Source organism: Terrapene carolina, unplaced genomic scaffold (genome assembly GCF_002925995.2).
Source record: "Terrapene carolina triunguis isolate 2854851 unplaced genomic scaffold, T_m_triunguis-2.0 Scaffold988, whole genome shotgun sequence".
Classification (NCBI taxonomy): Eukaryota; Metazoa; Chordata; order Testudines; family Emydidae; genus Terrapene; species Terrapene triunguis.
The window spans coordinates 21011-40940 of NW_020665339.1; the positions used below are offsets into that span (position 1 = coordinate 21011).

The window sequence follows — 19930 nt, forward strand, 5'->3', positions numbered from 1 at the left end:
AGCCTAATGGTCCTTTATGCAAAGTAGATAACAGTGGAATCCCTATTTTATGAACTAATTGGGGACTAAGGGTTTCATAAAATCAAAAAGTTCATAAAAGTGACCACTTCAAAATGACAGCAGGTATACTCCATAAGTTGCAGGACGGTGCACTGCGTTGCTTTTTTTTCTTCTTGTCCTTCAGACCGCTGAAAAGTGATTTCCAGTGCACTGAGGGCATCAGAATGTGCAGGGATGTCAACTTGTTCTTCATCAACATCACTTCCATTATATGACTTTTTTCCCTGTCAAGTAAACATGGTCTATGTAACTAGTTGTTCATAAGATTGGCGTTTGTAAAATTAAGATTCTACTACAAAATGTAGAGAAAAATGTAAAACGGTGTATTAACTAAGTTGTCATTCACAAACCTGTACAAATCGCCTCTTTCTCAGTAGCTAATTATGATCACTTCAGTCATTTGAGCTATATTTGTTTAGCTAGTGTTGTGGAAAGAAACCGCTTCCTTGAAATGCTATTTCATCAGTTAGTGAAACTATGGGGCAGATCCTGAGATGGTGTATTTCAGTGGAGCTGTGCTAGTTTGCACCAGCTAAGAACCTGTCCTAGTTTCACTGAAATACACCATTGATTAACAGCATCTGAGGATCTGGCTACATATAGGCAGTTGCACTTTGTTGGGGCTTCTTTCTTTCTTTCTGGCATCACTTGGCTTCTGAATCTATATGAAAAGGTATTTCTCCTGCATTATTCATATGGCCCAAATCCTTTCCCCTATGCAGTGCTTGAGGAAATGGGCTCTATTAGGATTTCTAATGGGTCTGTCACCATAGGGTTAAGGGCTTGGTGCTAGGTAGTCCCATGAAAATTGGGAAAGAGGGAATCGAAATCCTATGGAGTGGCTTGCTACTGCAGTCGATGGCTCTGCAGTGGCTGGGCCATCTCTGTATATGTCTGGTGGATTTGCATGACAGGACTTCAATTTCCAGTCTTGATATAAGAATTTTTTGATAGGTTTGTGGGAATTAGCGTCACCCAACTTCAGTAACTGTAGCTAAGGGACCCAGTTGTTCCGTTTGCATGTGCATAAACTGGGTTCTTACCAGGGACCTACCACTAATATCTGGGTGCCTGCAAATTGGAGACAATAGAGCAAGGAATCCAGCAAGTAAACTAGATTTCTCCTTCCTTTCCAAGAGGTTGCTGGGTGAGGGAAGAGTGCAAGTTTTCTTCTGTTGCTCTTGTGACTAAAAAAGTGGGTTTGCACCTAGGAATGACCACACACCTCAGCACTCAGAGCTATCTCCTCTGGAAAGGAGTGCCATACTTTTGGGCTAGTTGCTAGGAAAGCAGCTCTTGAGGAATAAGGGTGCAATACCTGAGTAAGAGGGGCTCTTTTACATAGCCTGGGCCAGTGCAGTGTAGGATCTTCAAGATGAGTGCTGTTGATAGCCCATATTATGAGAAGTGCAATGGAGTGATGTGCTGTTGACAGCTAGGGGTGCTGCCATGGTCTGGAGCTTTAAGGTCAATGTGCTTATTCCCAAGCACAGGGAGTTGCAGTGATCAGCCTGGAAGCCACAAAGGTGTGAATCACAGTGGCCAAGCTAGGTCTGATGGTGCAAGATGAAGCTGCCCTTTCATCAACGAAGGGGAGGCACTTTGGCAGCCATGGCTGATAAGGTGAGATCAGCACAGGTTATTGTTTGAATGCAGAAAAGCTTCCAGCTCTATAAAAGGGTATGGGACCGGAGAGCCAGGGATGGGTTTTAAGCTGAGTGTGCGTGGTTGTGGAGTAGTGTTGATGGTAGAGGGAGTTAAAGGCCATCCCGTGCATAACTGACTATATGTTAGGGCCCTGACTGGAGTGGTACCTGAATGGCTCCCAGCTCTGGAGGCTGTGTGCTGCTAGGTTGGTGAACTGAGGATCAGTGGGAGGTAGTGGACTGGTATCAGCTGTTCTCTGAAAGCTCAAAAGACCCAACCCTTAGTCTGAAAAGAGACTATCCAGGTCTTGAGTTGACATTGCCTCACGAGTCCATTAGCAGCAGACTTACACAAGTTAAGAGCGAAGATGCTATTTGTATTCTGCTAATATGTGGCTACAAAACCAAGTAATCAGAATGTATAAACAACATCTGATTAGAGGATTAAGTGCTCAGGCATGCATATCCTGTCTCTGGGACATTTGACCTGTTTCTCAGGAAAGTGACATTGATTAATCAGACATTTAACAGAAAATCTAATCTGATCTGGTAATGAACATGGTTCTCTACTTCCTTTTTTACTATCAAATGCACAGCTGAAGTGTTGGCTTATCTCCAAATAACAGCAGCTCATACAATTATTACCTCAGTGACACATTTATCTCTACACACTGAACAACAAATGTCAGGATTAATAGCAAGAGTCTCTTAGGCTCGGGATATGGTTTTATTCTAGTTAACAGGAAGAACCTTCAGGTTTTTATACTCCAGTGACTATTTCCAAAACCAACCAGGACACTGCTGTGGAAACTCTTTTTTTTAGAGTCACAAAATATCATGTTAGTTTCAGATCTGTTTTCCACAAGCCCCTGTTGATTGGCATTGATTATATTACCTTCATGTTGCATGGTCTTTCACTGGCTGCCATGGACCTGGCCTTCCCAAGCTGCACAGAGGTCCCTGGGGAGTGAGGATTATCAGCCATGAGACGGGGACTCTAGCCGAAAGGGACTGCACTACTGTGATCTTTCGAAATGTTACCCTGTGATGCTGGCTGTTCCACCACTGCCCTGGGGTGCTGGAAACTCTCTTGTATCTGACTGGTCTGTTGTGCACAGGGTTGTACTAGTCTCTGGGGCTCTACTTTTGCTCCTTACATGGGCAGTCCACATAGAGGAAGCCCCAACTGCTCTGCTGCCTCCTCAGATGCTAGTGGTTGCTAAGGCCCAAGCTCTGGCCTGGGGTATTATGCTCGTGACCCTTCTGCATTCTCTGTTTGTCTGGAATTCACCTGCTGGCCTCTGCCCCCAAGAAGAAAAGGAAGATGTCCAAAAAGGACAAAAAAAATACCTTCTTCCTTCATGGGGGAAGCGGCATTCTCGAGGGGGGAGACTTCCTCCCCAGGGCCAGATTAACGCATAGGCAGCCTAGGCACATGCCGAGGGCCCAGGGTTTTGGTTTTTTTTGGGCGGGGGGGGGGGGGGGCGGACACCGAGCAGGGATGCAACAACTGTGCACTAGGTTGCAATGCCACTCACTCAAATTTGGCCTCGCCCCCATTGTGATGGAGGGGTGGCAGGGCCCAACCTGAGTGGGCAGTGGGGTGGCCAGTGCTGCTCCTCCACTCTGCTGCTGTGGGGCCAGCTCCTGCCCCAGACCACCAGCCAGAGATTCGCCGCCCCAGGCACAGGATGGGGAACTGCAATTGTGCCTGCACAGGGAAGCTGGCCAGGAGAGCGGCAGCGAGAGCCCTGGGGGTGGGCATGAGGGGGGCAGTATATGTGCAGTGGGAGCCAGTTGCTGACTGATCTGGGGAGGAGGGGGGTTAACTAAGCAACAACTGTGTATGTGTGCTTAGGGCCCAGCGATGGGCTGATCTGGCCCTGTTCCTTACCCTTGGATAGCTCTCTATGTGAATCTGGCTGTAATAGTGGCAGTGGGATTTTTGAGTCTGATTTAAACAAGCCCCTTATTACAGTTAAACATGCCCCTCCAGAAATCATTATGCCCCAGAAGGGACACTGTCTAATGCAGAGGTTCTCAAACTGGGGGTTGGGACCCCTCAGGGGGTCACGAGGTTATTACAGGCGGGGTCACGAGCTGTCAGTCTCCACCCCAAACCCCGCTTTGCCTCCAGCATTTATAATGGTATTAAATTAAAAACACTTTAAAATATATTTATAAGGGGGGTCGCACTTGCTATGTGAAAGGGGTCACCAGTACAAAACTTTGAGAATCACTGGTCTAATGTTCAATAACTCAGCATCAGTCTGATTAACGTCCTTTTGAAGGTGGTTGCACAAAAGTGGCTTTCATTGCGAATACTAGACCAGTGGCCTGACTCTTAAAAGTGCACACACAAGAGCTTCCACTGGGGGATCTGGTGAGGGCTTGGCACTCTGGCAAATCAGGCCATCCACTTAGATACCTAAAGACTGATTCAGCAGCCTAGCTTCAGATTTAAACAAAATAAATAAATCTTGGCCTTAGACACCTTCAAGGCCTCTGTGTCTTTTAAAAATGTACTGTTCTGCCATTAAGGGTAAAACATCAGGGTAAACCACATACAGGTGCACTGCACTGGAGTATCACTAAGGACCAACATTAAGGGCCTAATGCACCGCTGAAGCCTTAGTGAGAATTCTTTGCATTGGAGTCAGTTTTAATGGATATGAACTGCATACACAAATGCCTAGGAAATTTTCATGGGAAACTACACTGAGAGACACATAATTTGCTACCTTTTTTTTTGTTACTTCATGCAGTCCTCAAGCTGCTAAATGAGAACAGTGGGTCTATGTGACATGGGAGAGAGCCATGTGTGCTGTGCACTTTCAAATAGCTTTATGTATTTAGTAAGCCCAAGCATGACATGCTGCAGAAATGGAGTTGGTGAGTAGGGTGGGACTTCGCTGCCACAAGGCTAAGAGCTTAATATGATTTAAAGAGTGTTATAACTTGCTTATGAGGCATGTTTCTTCCTAACCTCCAGCTGAGGGAGTTGGCTTATGCCCTGAAGTATGAGGATTTATATCACTTCCAAACTTATATTTATTTTTTAATCCTTACTAATGGAGCTCGGAATGTTCCCTGTAAACGTCCAGGCTTTTTCTGAATGCTGCTAAGCTCTTGGCTTCTGAGACCTTGTGACTTCAATGGGCTTTCGATCAGCCCCAAAGTTAGTGGCAAAATTGGGAACAGAAATTAGGAATCTTAACTCCCAGCATTGTGCTTGAGCCAACAATTCCAGCCGGGCCCTTTACTGCAGCACAGTCTTCAGAGACAGACTTAATGGCAGCTGTCACTCCATGATGTTAAAACTGCACTACTTCTGGCTAAGATCTTTAAAAATGGGTGCCTAAAGTTAAAGTCCTAAGCAGGGCTGGCTCTGGCTTTTGGGCCGCCCCAAGAAAAAAAAAAAAAAAAAACCTGCGGCGCGGCTGGAGCGTGGGTGCAGGGGGACCGGCTGGGGGAGGAGGAGGGAGTGGGTGGGAGAGAGAGAGAAGGGGGCGGCCACGGCTACAGCAGGGGCGCTGCCACGCGGCCCCTCCCGCTGCGCCGCCTCCTGCCGCGAGGGCTCTGGTCGGCGGGGAGGGAAGGAAGAGGACTGCCCTGCAGGGTGCTCTGGTTCTCCACGCCGCTGCCTCCTACAGGGCGGCCGGAGTGGAACAAAACCAAACAAAACAAAACAAAAAAGCGGCCGTGCCACCCTAGGATTGGGCAGAATGCCGCCTCGAACAATCTGCCGCCCCAAGCACCAGCTTGCTCAGCTGGTGCCTGGAGCTGGCCCTGGTCCTAAGGGCCTGAACCTCATTTACAGTAAAGCCCCTCTATAATGCCAAAGCAGTATAAAAGAGGTCTGAAAGTCAGGATATATTCCAGTGTAAATAATAGGGCTGTCAAGCAATTAAAAAAATTAAGTGCAATTAAATAACAATAGAATACCATTTATTTAAATATCTTTCGATGTTTTCTACATTTTCAAATATATTGATTTCAATTACAACACAGAATACAAACTACAGTGCTTACTTTATTTTTTATTACAAATATTTTCACAGTAAAAAACAAAATAAATAGTATTTTTCAATTCATCTAATACAAGTACTGTAGTGCAATCTCTTTATCGTGAAAGTTGAACTTACAAATGTAGAATTATATACAAAAAAACCTGCATTCAAAAATAAAACAATGTAAAACTTTAGAGCCTACAAGTCCACTCAATCCTACTTCAGCCAATCGCTCAGACAAACAAGGTTGATTACAATTTGCAGGACATAATGTTGCCCACTTCTTGTTTACAATGTCACCTAAAAGTGAGAACAGGAGTTCGCATGGCACTGATGTAGCCAACGTCACAAGATATTTATATGCCAGATGTGCTAAAGATTCATATGTCCCTTCCTGCTTCAACCACTATTTCAGAGGACATGCCTCCATGTTGATGATTGGTTTTGCCCGATAACGATCCAAAGCCAAGCGGACTGACGTATGTTCATTGTCATCATCTGAGTCAGATGCCACCAGCAGGTTGATTTTCTTTTTTTGATTGTTTGGGTTCTGTAGTTTCCGTATCTGAGTGTTGCTCTTTTAGGACTTCTGAAAGCATGCCCCCACCCTGTTTCGATCAGTTTTTGGATGGCACGTCAGATTCTTAAACCTTGGGTTGAGTGCTGTAGCTGTTTTTAGAAATCTCACATTGGTACCTTCTTTGCGTTTTGTCAGATCTGCTGTGAAAGTGTTCTTAAAATGAACAACATGTGCTGGGTGATCATCCAAAACTGCTATAACATGAAATATATGGCAGAATGCGGGTAAAACAGAGCAGAGACATACAGTTCTCCCCCAAGGAGAGAAATTTGATTAATGCACTATTTTTTTAACGAGCATCATCAGCATGGAAGCATGTCCTCTGGAATGGTGGCCAAAGCATGAAGGGGCATACAAACATTTAGCATATCTGGCATGTAAATACCTTGTAACTCCAGCTACAAAAGTGCCACGCAAACGCCTGTTCTCACTTTCAGGTGACATTGTAAATAAGCAGCAGGCAGCAGCAGTATCTCCCATAAATGTAAACAAACTGTTTGTCTTAGCGATTGGCTGAACAAGAAGTAGGACTGAGTGGACTTGTAGGCTCTGAAGTTTTACATTGTTTTGTTTTTGAGTGCAGTTATGTAATAAAAAAAATCTACATTTGTAAGTTACACTTTCAGGATAAAGAGATTGCACTACAGTACTTGTATGAGGTGAATTGAAAAAATACTATTTCTTTTGTTTATCATTTTTACAGTGCAAATATTTGTAATAAAAATAATATAAAGTGAGCACTGTACACTTTGTGTTCTGTGTTGTAATATAAATCAATATATTTGAAAATGTAGAAAAACATCCACAAATATTTAATAAATTTCAGTTGGTATTCTATTGTTTAACATTGCAATTAATTGCTGTCAAGGCTGTATCCCCACTTTGAACTTTAGGGTTCAAATGTAGGGGCCTGCATGAAAACTTCTAAGCTTATCTACCAGCTTAGCTTTGGTCCGCTGCCACCATCACAAGAATTCCCTCCCTGGGAAGCCTTGAGAAACCTTTCACCAATTCCCTGGTGAACACAGATCCAAACCCCCTTGGATCTTAAAACAAGGAGAAATTAACCATCCCCCCTCCTTCCTCCCACCCTCCTTTCACCAACTTCTGGTGAATACAGATCCAAACCCCCTTGGATCTTAAAACAAGGAGAAATCAATCTGGTTCTTAAAAAAGAAGGCTTTTAATTAAAGAAAAAGGTAAAAATCATCTCTGTAAAATCAGTATGGAGAATAACTTTACAGGGTAATCAAACTTAAAGAGCTCAGAGGACCCCCCTCTGTCTTAGGTTCAAAGTACAGCAAACAAAGATACACACTCTGGTAAAAAGGTACATTTACAAGTTGAGAAAACAAAGTAAATCTAAGACGCCTTGCTGTCTTTTTACTTACTAGTTTGAAATAGGAGAGACTTGTTTAGAAAGATGGGGAGAACCTGGATTGATGTCTGGTCCCTCTCAGTCCCAAGAGCGAACCACCCCTTAAAACAAAGAGCACACACAAAAGCCTTTCCCCCCCAAGATTTGAAAGTATCTTGCCCCCTTATTGGTCCTTCGGGTCAGGTGTCAGCCAGGTTACCCGAGCTTCTTAACCCTTTACAGGTAAAAGGATTTGGAGTCTCTGTACACAGAGAGCTGTTACCCTTCCCTTTATAGTTATGACAATTGCGATTAATTTTTTTGAGTTAATTGCGTGAGTTAACTGCGACTAATTGACAGCCCTAGTAAATAAGAATTGTAGCCCAAGTCTATACTTAGACACCTGAGTAAATGGCCATATTGTTTCCAAGAATGTTGAGCACTCTGCTGTTTTTTTTAGGTGTCTGAAGGAAGATTTTAGTCTAATTTTAGGCACTCATTTTTATAAATCTTAGCCTATAAATTAAAATGACAGGAATTTCTGGCTCTTGTTGGATGATGCTCAGGGTGTAGTGAACTGGAACAAGAATTTCTTTCCTGACAGCATGGCACAATTTGATACCGGTTCTGTATGGGTAGGATCCCATCTAACTCCTTAGGGTAGTGAAGAGCGAATATGCTGGTTTAAAGACATTGACTTTCATCACCTATTGATCTACTGGCACCTGTTGCTCAAGCAGCAACTGTTACACTTTTAGAAAGTCAAACCAGGTACATGCATTTTTTCTCTACACATGAAGAGGCCTCATTTGTGCGCATGCCACAACTGTACAATGAGAAGCATGTCTAATCCAAGTAGCTTCCTTATGAAGAATGCATAGCTTGTTTAATCATTTGGACAAATCTTTTGTTATACATTGTTGTAGCTGGGTGTAGTATGCAGCTGACTTGATCGGGCAACTTCAGGAGGTTCACTGTTAATAGCTATCCTGATGGATCAGGCCTCCTAAAATGCTTCCCTCTTGAGACCCTTGTTCTTTTTACTGTCCAAATACTCATGACTCTCTGTGTAGGATTTTATACACCAACCATCAAAATGCTGAGCCAAATTCAGCAAAGCTGGCTCAGAAGAAGAAAGTTAGAGGTGGGGAAGGAGAGGAGTGGCCAGGAAAGACTGCAGCAGTTGTTTTGGAATGTGGGGTGAGGTGCTCATCTGCCCATCCATCCATTGCAGAAAACGTAATGGGTGAAATCCTGAACCTGCTGAATTCAGCTACAAAACTTCCATTGACTTCAGTGGGGCCAGGATTCCACCCGAAAGGTCATCTCCATCTCTAGATTCTGTGATTAAATAGCCCCATCAATATAGATCCTTATCATGAAGTTTGTGTTTCTAAGTCTTTCATGAGCCCTTAGCGAGGACCCGACTTTAACAAGCTGTAATCCTGCTTGTTCAGTAGATTGCGACACTAACTTCTCCACAAAACAAGGCCTTCTTTTAATATGGAGTAAATTTTGAACTCTTAGTCATATCTTTTCTTAGTGTGCCCCTTTTATGCCTAAGTCTTCCAGGCTGCAATGCTCCCAAAGTGGAAAGAGATTTGGGAGCAAAACTTACTAATCAGTATTCTTTATAGTTGATCATTTCGCTCTTTCCCCCATTGCTTATAATTCTGTTACATGCACAGTCACACATGACAGAAGAAATCCAGTGCCCAAAACTTACTACAAAGAAATATCACCTAGTATAGAAGGTACTATTTATTCAGTGTTGCAGAATTCATCTTGAAAAACTTGAGCGTGCTCCTCAATTGGGAGAATGGTAATTTTTAAAGAAGATTTTAATGTGCCTTTCAGTATTTGTTCCTACAGTGACTTGGGGTCCGGTTTTCAAACCTGGGTGCCTAAAGCTATATGCATAGGCCAAGGTCCTTTGAAAGTGGTCACTGACTTTGCTGAGTACCCACCCTCTGTTAACTAAGCTCCCAATACTTCTGTTAGTCTTAAAGGTGCCACAGGACCCTCTGTTGCTTTCTAAGCCCCTTAAGGTGCTGCAAGTTGGGGCCCCAAAATCACTGCTCACTCCTGAAAATCTTGACCATAAGACTTAGAGATGGACTTCTCAAAAGTGCTTAGCCTTGGCCTAACTCTCCTCCCATTGACTTCAGAGGCGGAAGGGTTTGCTCTGTGCAAAGTGATTTTGAAAATCCCTAGTCTGATGACATGCAGAATGATTCAGTATTAACATTCCACGTTTTAAGTGAAAGACTAACCCTGTTTTTGTGTTGACTCTACAGGCAGAAGCGTTTGTTTGGGTTAACGATGTATTGGCTCATTCCCAGAGTGTTGCCAAGGCCAGATATGAATTTCTGTTTGGTGGGTCAGAAACACAGAAACCTTCAGAAACAGGTAAGTGCTTTTTCCACGGCTTGAAGGACATACAGAGCCTGATTCTCAGTTACATTAAAGCTACCTTGCAGTGTACTGATGTAAAGGTGCTTAAAAGTGCATGTTGACCTAATTTACAGTGTAAAGGAGCCTTGCTCTAAATGAGAATTGGACCCCTTGTGTCAGCACTGATGTGACTGCAATCCTGTAGCATGTAGCATTGCCTTCCTGTCTGTTTAAATGGGGACACTATCACGTGACTGTAAAAGTTGTGTGCCAGACACGTTCAGTATTTCTCCAGGAGTCTGTACAGTAAGTCTCACAGCTCCTATTTCTGCCAGCTGTACAATGTGAGTAATTTTAACCACACTTTCTAACACTGTATGAATCAAATCATTGCCAATTCTTTTGATATTCACTGCATGTACACTTAAAGTGTTTCTGGATGATTCTATATCTGTAGCTACAATTACCTAAGATTTAATTTAGATATTCTAGGCTAAACACTCAAGCTAAACTTTTTTCTCTGTTTGTATTGGAAAAACTCCACTCACCATTTTATTTTCTGGATGCAGCAGCAAGAAGTAATATCTAGGGGTCAGCCTCCAGTTCGGTAGTAAGGACATTCGCCTCCTCCCCCAGCTAGCCCTGGGCCAAGCAGAGTAAAGAACTATAGTGGAGATGCCCATTTCTCTCCGTTCTTGTTTGGATTACTACAAATCCTTGCCTTTATTTCAGGAGTGAGAGGCAGTCTAGTCTGAGGAGATGCTACTCCTTGCATCTTGGTAAGTTTAAACCTTCCAGATCATGGGCTGTCGTTAGGATGCCATTTTTAGTTAAAAGGAGGAGTCTTTTATCACCAAAATTGTGCAAGAATCTGTTCAGAAGCAGATTTTGAAGTGGGCAGAAAAACTAAATGAACAGAATTCAAGTCCAGACGATGAGCAATTTCTCCAAGGCTCTTGCTGAATTTTATCTTTGTTTTTATCAGGAAATCCAACACGCCTAATTTTTTAACTTGTTTATTTAGGAAATGTAAACAACTTTACAGATCATCACCAAACATGTTACCAAAGTACAACATGATTCATTATGAACTAATCTCTTGTTTAGAGTATCATTAGGCAACAGCATAGTTGTCATCCATGTTCAGTGTTTCTGGGAACATCTTAAACCTGAGAATTCTGTCTTTACTAACTAACAAACCAAAGCAAGTCCTCATATGTGCTACCATTCAGAGAAATTTGTCAAATGCAATGGCTTTTGTGGGCAAATGTATTGAATAAATACTTACTACCTACCTACCTATCTATTAGTCCTCTGTCTGCTGGGCTGTGTACATAACGTCAACAACTTCCAGTATTTCTCAGAGCCATTCCTCACCCCCGCCAACCCTGTTACCAGTGAGAAATTACCAATAGTCTAGGAGCTATTAATAAATGAAAGATTTGTTCTTGGTAATCTGCTTAAGGGCTCCCTAGAGGGAGTGGTTTAAAAGGAATATGTGGTAATAAATGTTCAACAATTGTAATACTTGGTTACAATTGCACCCTAATACTATTTAATAATTGAACATGTCCACCATATAGGCACTTCCCCCCCCCATAATTTCATCAATATCTTTCCCCACTCTGTGTAGTATATCTGTATTTTAACCTTTCTGGTTTAAGGTACCATTCAAACAGTAGCTCAGAGAAACTCTTATTTTAGTACAAATTGGGGTTGCCCGTCCACACCTCAGTCCAAAACCAAAACCCACTCCTCTGGAGGAAAGAATACCCAAATCTATTCCCTCTTATGGACTCATTCTTCTTAGCAAAGTTGTTTGCAAAAGCCAAGTATAAACTAGTTAATTCTTTGTTTCCTTTTAGTCCAGAAGCCCTCTCTCCTATTCAGTTTTACTGCCTTTCTTATAAAACAAATTCTCTAAAAATGTTGCGAGACCACACTGTCTGACCTGAAGGTACTGGTACTGTGGGAAAGTGGACCAGCTGTGTTAAGAAAAGATGCCAGTAAACAATTGGCTAATTTCATGTATTCCATGGCTCTCCCAATCTTTATCCTGGGAGAAAAATGGACCAGAGTGCTCCTTAGTTGAAGAGTGGTGTGTGTGTGTGTGTGTGTGTGTGTGAGACGGATGGAAAATAATTTCATCTTTAGCTCTCTCTGTCTCAAACACAGCCTTGCCAAAGCATGGGTATGAACTTACAGAGGCCACTGACCAACTGGGAAGGCAGCATTTGTCTGGCATTTCTGTTTAACCAAGCACCACTTTTGGGGTCAGTTGGGAAGAGGCTCTGGGCCTGGAAGATCCTCTCCTCTACCTTATTGAAAGCCTTTTAAAAATCACAGGACAAACTTTCATGCTGTTTCTTCAGTTTTTGAAAATGTGGTGTAAGGGAGTGGACTCACCCCTGCGGCGCCTCCTGCTGGTCGTCCATGGGAATTAGCTCTGCCAGCCTTGGAGCGCCCTCTGCAGGCCGGTGATCCGCCTTACCGCTGGCCCCCGTGTCCCTCCCAGGACCCCAGTGTCCCTTTCTCCGGGTTGCTGCCCCCCTTGCAGTACCCCCACATTCTGGGTCTCCCCTCCCACTAGCCCCACCTTGCCTCAGTGTAAGGCTACTGCCAGTCACCATCTAGCCCCACTCCCTGGGGCAGACTGCAGTATACGCCACTCATCACTGGCAAGGTTGGGTTTGGACCTGCTGCCTTTGCCTACCCCTGGGCTGCCCTCTGCAACCCCCAGTACCTGTTGGTCTAATGCTAGGCTGCAGCCTGGGGCTTTCCAGGCTGGAGCTCCCCAGCTCTTCTGCCGCTCCCCAGCCCTGCTCCACTCAGGTACCCTGCCTCTAGCTCCCTGCAGCCAGGCCCATCTCCCTCTACAGGCAGAGGGAGACTCTGGTGCCCTGTTAGCTGGGGTGCTGCCCCCTAGCAGTAACCCCTTTCTCTCAGGGTCTCCCCTCCCAGGCAGGAGCGGGTGTCCACCCTGCTACAGTGGACATGCCAGACTAGTATGATTTTACACACAAGCAAGGGTTGATGTACTAAGAAAGGGGGGGAAAAGCAGATGTTATTAAAGTAAACGAAGACAGCTTCTTAGCCATATGCTGCTAATAACTTTCAGAAACAAAGCCAAACGTAGTTTGACTTGAGATGGGCATTCCATTCGTTCGTCTTTTGCTTGTCTTGTTAAAATGTGGGGAAATATTTGTGTTGCTGTACAGCTCAATCACTTCAGCACCCAATTACAGATCGGGTCCCCCAGGAACTTCACAGAATACATGTGAAGTCTCCCAACCACTCCAAGTCTGTTTTTTTGTTGGGTGGTAAAAAGCAGCTCCTTATTCCTAAGCCAATCAGAAAAGAGCGATTGCCCTGAAAAGGAGGGAGGGGTTGAGGTGATTAGCTGTGAGAAAGAAGTGGTTTGTCCAGAAGTTTAACAAAATGGCGAATTCTGTTTAGAGAAATTGACAGTAAGTGGAATAAGCTTCAGCATGTTTTGCCACAACTATGAAAATGGGCACTAGTTGAAGGCCAGAAGGATAAAGCAGATTGTAGGCAAATGGTATCTTACCCAGTCCTGTTGAAGCACTTATAAAGTTGTCAGGAAAAAAACAAAATGTCTCTTCCTTGTCTTGTTTAAAGCTAATAAAGTCTAAGTCTTATCAGAGGGCTCTTTCCAAGAGGCTTTAAAAACACAACTTGAAAAAACTTCACCAGAGCTCAATACCTGCCCAAGGTTGTTCCCTCTTCCCACGTGTATTTCACAGAGCAGGAAGCTGTCTGGGAAATAGGGAGTGAGCAGATAGACATGCTGTAGGGAGCAGAAAGGAGTTCACCCCCTCCGGGTATCCTGCAGGAGGCAATCCCACTTATCCTCCTGCTACCTTGGTGCTTTCCTTACCCAAATCCCATCCCTTCGGCTTCTCAAAACTTTTCAGAAGCAAAACTAAACATGACTATACAAGATACTTCCTGAGTCTACTCACTAATTGAAAAATCACTTATTTACGTGGATTTGGAAACCTGGAGTATGTAAGTATGTATGGAAATCAGATAGCTATTGGTTAAATATTCTTATCTCTTACATTTAGGCACACCCCTTTGTAGCTTCAATGTATTTTTTTAAATAAAATTAAAAAAGAAAAAATCCAGATAACTCCATGTGAAGGTAGAAGGTACATCTCAGCAACTTGAGGGTAAAAAAAAAAAAAAAAAGTTCCTACAAAATGTTTGTTTTTAAAAGAAATGAGAGAGCCAGGAAATTCATCATTACAGTGAAGTTGGAAAAGAAACCAAAATGTTTGGTATGGAAATACAGTTAGGGCACCTGAATAACCTTTATTCGGACCCTGTGTTGATTCTTTGAGGGCGGTAACTCTGACAACCTTATCCCAATGAACAGTCTAATCTTACCAGTCATCAAACATCTTAGAATGCTTTCCTCTTAACTGTACAGTTGTCATGCAAATTCTAGCCGCCTTTACAGCCACAGGAAAAGACTTGCTTTACAAATTCCTGATGAGCCAGTTCACAGTTCAAGGGGCCATTATCTTCTGGGTTACATTAAGATGCCATGTGCTACCAATTACGCAAGGCAAGAATCGGAGCCTGTATTTCTACACCTACAAACCTCCCGAGCCTCAATCCAGAGCACCGCACTATGGCTATTGTTTGTACAAGCTCAGTAGGGTGACCAGACAGCAAGTGTGAAAAATCAGGACAGGGGATGGGGGGTAATAGGAACCTATATAAGAAAAAGACCCAAAAATCGTGACTGTCCCTATAAAATCGGGACATCTGATCACCCTAAAGCTCAGTCCCTTCTGTAGCCTGGGACTGTCAACTTGTGGCAAAAGAATCTGGTTGCCTTATGTAAAGAAAATATCAGAATACTTTTCTCACACACTTGACTAAGCACTGTGCTTGTCTCATTAATCTTTCTGCCTCCCTTTGCTCTCCTCCTCTGCCCCACTTGCCTCACTGCCCTTCTCCACATCATTTCCTCTTTCTTCCTGCCTCCACTCCTCTCAACAGATAAACCTCCCCTTCCCATCCCCATCCCTACTTTCCGCATCCTCCTTCCATCAGATAATGTTTCCCTGAACCTTTGTTCTCCCTATATCCCTTCCTTGTCGCTAAATTCCCTGCCAAATTCCTGTCCCTTAGGTTCCACACGTTCCCTCACCTACATTCCTACCCTGCTCCCCTCTCCCTACCTTTCTCCTGTTTCCTCTCGACTACCCCCCTCATCTAAAAACCCAATCAGCCATGACCTCTTCATCTCTCACTCTTTCCACTCCCAAGGCAATTCTGAACACCTGGATTTCTTTCTCTGAGGTTCCCCTCTGCAGCTGTGCTCTCTTGGTGAGCCCCAAAACTTCTTTTTCTAAGAGGCCAAAGCAGAGATTATTCTTTATGTATAAGTGGTTAATTGGAATGGACAGAAAACACAAGGAGAAATATATGGAATGTGCCCAAATTAAATGGGATTCAAATGCAAAATTTTTAAAATGGTGAAATTCAAGCCTCCATCTGTAAATTCATCACTTTGTCAGATGTATTTGAATCCACAGGTTGTGAATGGATTTTCAGCTAGTTACCCCACTGCAATACTGTAGCAAGAGTTCTCAAACATTAGTGTGGGACTGTGTTACATTGTCTCATAGTTAACACCTGGAACTCATTGTCACAAGATGCAGTGTGGCAAATAGCTTAGTAAGGAAGAGGATATTCATAGCTACATTTGACAGGATTGAACTTTTTTTTTTATTAAATGAAAGATATAAACACCATAATAGTTCAGGCCATCAAACAGTGCCTAATTGATGGGGATTTAGGAAGAACCATCCTTTCAGGCAGATAATTCAATGCTTTTTCACTATGCAGTTGCTTGCACCTTCCTCTGAAACATCTGGTACTGGCCACAGTCAGATGAACCATGAGTCTGATCAAGTGTGGCAGCTCCCATTTTGTTATTCCTCCCTTTGGCATGCTCCATCGCCAGTCAAGGACTGAATGTTGCAGATGTGAGGCTAGCCCCAGAATCAGCACTGACAGACTAGAAATCCAGACTTCAATAACGACCTGAGGAAACAAAATAAAAGGCTCTGAGGCATTATACTAACAACTATATTGTTTTGTAAGAGGGCTCTGGAAACAACCTGACCTAAATCTGAAAACAGGGTGGTTAAAGTTGTTATAATAACCGGCAGCTGCTTTCTGTGAAGGAGATAACCACATCTTAGACTCAATAAACACTGCAGCTCAGGGTCAAGGATATCACAGCAAACGAGTTAAAGAAAAGAAGTTGAAAGTATATTATTAAGGTTGCAGAATCAAGCGCTCAGGAGTAAGGAAGTGCCAGTCTTAAGGTAACAGTATCTTCATACTACAGACTGGGAACAGAAACACAGAGATCAAGGGCAAAATTTGCAAAAGAGTCCATTCGTTTTGGATACCTGTTTTGAGCCACTTGGGGCCTGACTTTTTCAAAGGCACTGAGCATCCGTGATTCCCCCTGACTTCAGTTGCAGTTGTGAGCACTCAGCGCTTCTGAAATTCAGGCCCCAGGTGCCTTGCATTGGACACCCACAAAACGAGGAATCCATCATTAGTTGATCGCCTGTGAAAAGTTTGCTTTAAGTAACTTGCCCAGCCTCACAAGGGAACTCTGGCAGAAGCAGGATAGAATCTGATTCCCCCAGGACAGCATTCAACTGCCTTAACCACAAAACTGTCCTTCATTGTCCTGTAATCCCCTTCCTCCTTCACTGTACACCTGGCAGCTTTGCAACAAATAAGGCAGGGGCACAACAGTCTCCTTCACTGCACAACCCTGACTGAGCCCCAGAGTATGCTGTGGGAAAAAATAGCATGTGGTCATACTATTAAACACGGTCTTATAATGGATGTGCGCAGCAGGGGTCTGACATAACATGGACATTTGTGGCATAGCCAGGAATTGAACAGACATTTCCTGGGTCACAAGCTGATGCCGTAACCACAAGGCCAGCTTTCCCCTGCTGTAACTCCCTTCTTTTTACATTGTCCAACCTCCTAAGGGGAAACTCCTCGTTCACTGTAGAACCCTGCTGAAAAGTGTCTGCTTAATATCCGGCTGCACCTTTACCAGCAACGTCTCCTCTTGGTTTAAGTCCCAAAAATATAGGTAGTCTTTGTGCCTGTCTGCCTCAATATTCAGTGCCTGTAATGTTTTGTGGGGTGGCTGATTGGTCCCAAGTCTGAAAATAAAATACATCTGAACATTTTTGTGTGTGATTTCTTTTGGGGTGGCTGCAAAGATCCATAGTTTGTCGCTAAATGCTGATATGGGGAATATGATCATTTCCTTTAGACCCTCATTGCCAATAAAAACCCTCCTTGGAAGTCTGTAGATTCTCTGTGTGTAAGTTTGGTCTCCTTCAAGCATTTAGCATGAGTGTCTTAAGTAGTGGTGCATTAAGAAATGCAGTACAGTCCTTACTCCTAACCCTCACTTGCCCCTCAGATGCCCTGAGAACCTCAGCAATTAGGGCTGTCGATTAATCGCAGTTAGCTCATGCGATTAACTAAAAAGATTAATCGTGACAAAAAAATTAATTGTGATTAATCACAGTTTTAATTACACTGTTAAACAATGGAATGCAATTGAAATTTATTAAATATTTTTGTTTTTTTTTCTATATTTTCAAATATATTAATTTCAATTACAACACAGAATACAAAGTGTACAGTGATCACTTTGTATTATTATTTTGACTATAAATATTTGCACTGTAAAAATGATAAATAAAAGAAATAGTATTTTTCAATTCACCTCATACAGACACTGTAGTGCAATCTCTTTATCATGAAAGTGCAACTTACAAATGTAGATTTTTGTTGTTGTTACATAACTGCACTCAAACAAAACAGGGTAAAACTTTAGAGCCTACAGGTCCACTTAGTCCTACTTTTTCAGCCAATCGCTAAGACAAACAAGTTTGTTTACATTTACGGGAGATAATGGTGTCTGCTTCTTATTTACAATGTCACCTGAAAGTGAGAACAGGCGTTACATGCCAGATATGCTAAACATTCATATGTCCCTTCATGTTTGGGCCACCATTCCAGAGGACATGCTTTCATGCTGATGACACTTGTTAAAAAAATAATGTGTTAATTAAATTTGTGACTGAACTCTTTGGGGGAGAATTGTATGTCTCCTGCTCTTTTTTACCTGCATTCTGCCATATATTTCATGTTATAGCAGTCTCGGATGATGACCCAGCACGTTTGTTTTAAGAACACTTTCACTGCAGATTTGACAAAATGCAAAGAAGGTACCAATGTGATTTCTAAAGATAGCTACAGCACTGTACCCAAGAATCTGAAGTGCTTTCCAAAATCTCAGAGGGATGAGGTGTGGAGCATGCTTTCAGAAGTCTTAAAAGAGCAACACTCCAATGCGGAAACTACAGAACCCGAACCATCAAAAAAGAAAATCGATATTTGATGGTATCTGACTCAGATGATGAAAATGAACATGTGTCGGTCCGCACTGCTTTGGATCGTTATCGAGCAGAACCCGACATCAGCATGGACACGTGTCGTCTGGAATGGTGGTTGAAGCATGAAGGGACATGAATCTTTAGCGCATCTGGCACGTAAATATCTTGCAACACCGACTACAACAGTGCCATGCGAACGCCTGTTCTGACTTTCAGGTGACATTGTAAACAAGAAGCGGGCAGCATTATCTGCTGCAAATGTAATCAAACTTGTTTGTCTGAGCTATTGGCTGAACAAGAAGGAGGACTGAGTGGTCTTGTAGGCTCTAAAGTTTTACATTGTTTTATTTTTGAATGCAGTTAATTTTTTGTACATAATTCTACATTTGTAAGGTCAACTTTCATGATAAAGAGATTGCACTACAGTACTTGTATTGGGTGAATTGAAAAATACTATTTCTTTTGTTTTTGACAGTGCAAATATTTGCACTAATAAAAATAAATATAAAGTGAGCAGTGTACACTTTGTATTCTGTGTTGTAATTGGAATCAATATATTTGAAAATGTAGAAAACATCCACAAATATTTAAATAAATGCTATTCTATTATTGTTTAACAGCACGGTTAATTGCATGATTAATCATGATTAACTTTTTTAATCGCTTGACAACCCTATCAGCAATTACATGTTGTTGGTTTTCCAAAAATTCAATATTCTAGCTAAAGACTGGGTTTTTAAAAAACTTTTCCCGAGCCCAACCATTTTAAAAAGCATAAGTCAGATCCCACGCAAATAATGAGATTTTAGAAATAATAAATTTGTGGGTTTTTTTTAATGTGCTTTGTGTTTTTTTGAGCTGTTAGGGGGTCACATTTTTACTGCAACCATGAGGCTATTAACTCTTTTAAAAAAAAAAAAAAAGAGGAAGCTGAGAGTCTCTTGTAATTACTTGAATCCAGGAGCTGGGGCTTTAAGAAGAATACCAAATGTTATGAGACTGGCAAAAACATTGTGAGAATTGGTAATGCATCAGAATACTGAGTTCAGTTGTTTTTCCATCCATCCCTGTTCCATGAACTCATTTCAGCCTGTGCTAGCAGCTGCTCTGTTCTACTATTGCAGCTTTCAAGGTAATGACCCTAGAGACTGAGCCATCTCATTGGCCATCTGTGGCCACTACAGCAGTTTGTAATTAATAATCCTTTGTGCTGAATTCTCCTAGGACATGCTGGATGTTATTCTTGAATTTTTGTCTTGTTCCAAGGTTATTGTTACGTGCAGGCCTCTGAGTTGGTGCAGAATGATGGCGTCTTCTCTCCAGCCTGCGGGGTAGTCTAGTGAAGCCTGCTACCATTGGATTTTTAGTTTTTATGCGTTTTTAGTTGCACTGTAGAC

General features: G+C 42.6%; 1 protein-coding gene across 1 annotated transcript in view; it reads left to right on the plus strand.

The window, feature by feature from the left end:
• The window catches only part of PSD3 (pleckstrin and Sec7 domain containing 3), a 147549-nt gene that overhangs the window by 1680 nt on the left and 125939 nt on the right, over positions 1-19930 (plus strand). The window contains exon 2 of the mRNA XM_026661268.2: positions 9951-10062. Within this exon, the coding sequence (XP_026517053.2) occupies positions 9951-10062 (112 nt within the window). The remainder of the gene's footprint in view (positions 1-9950; positions 10063-19930) is intronic.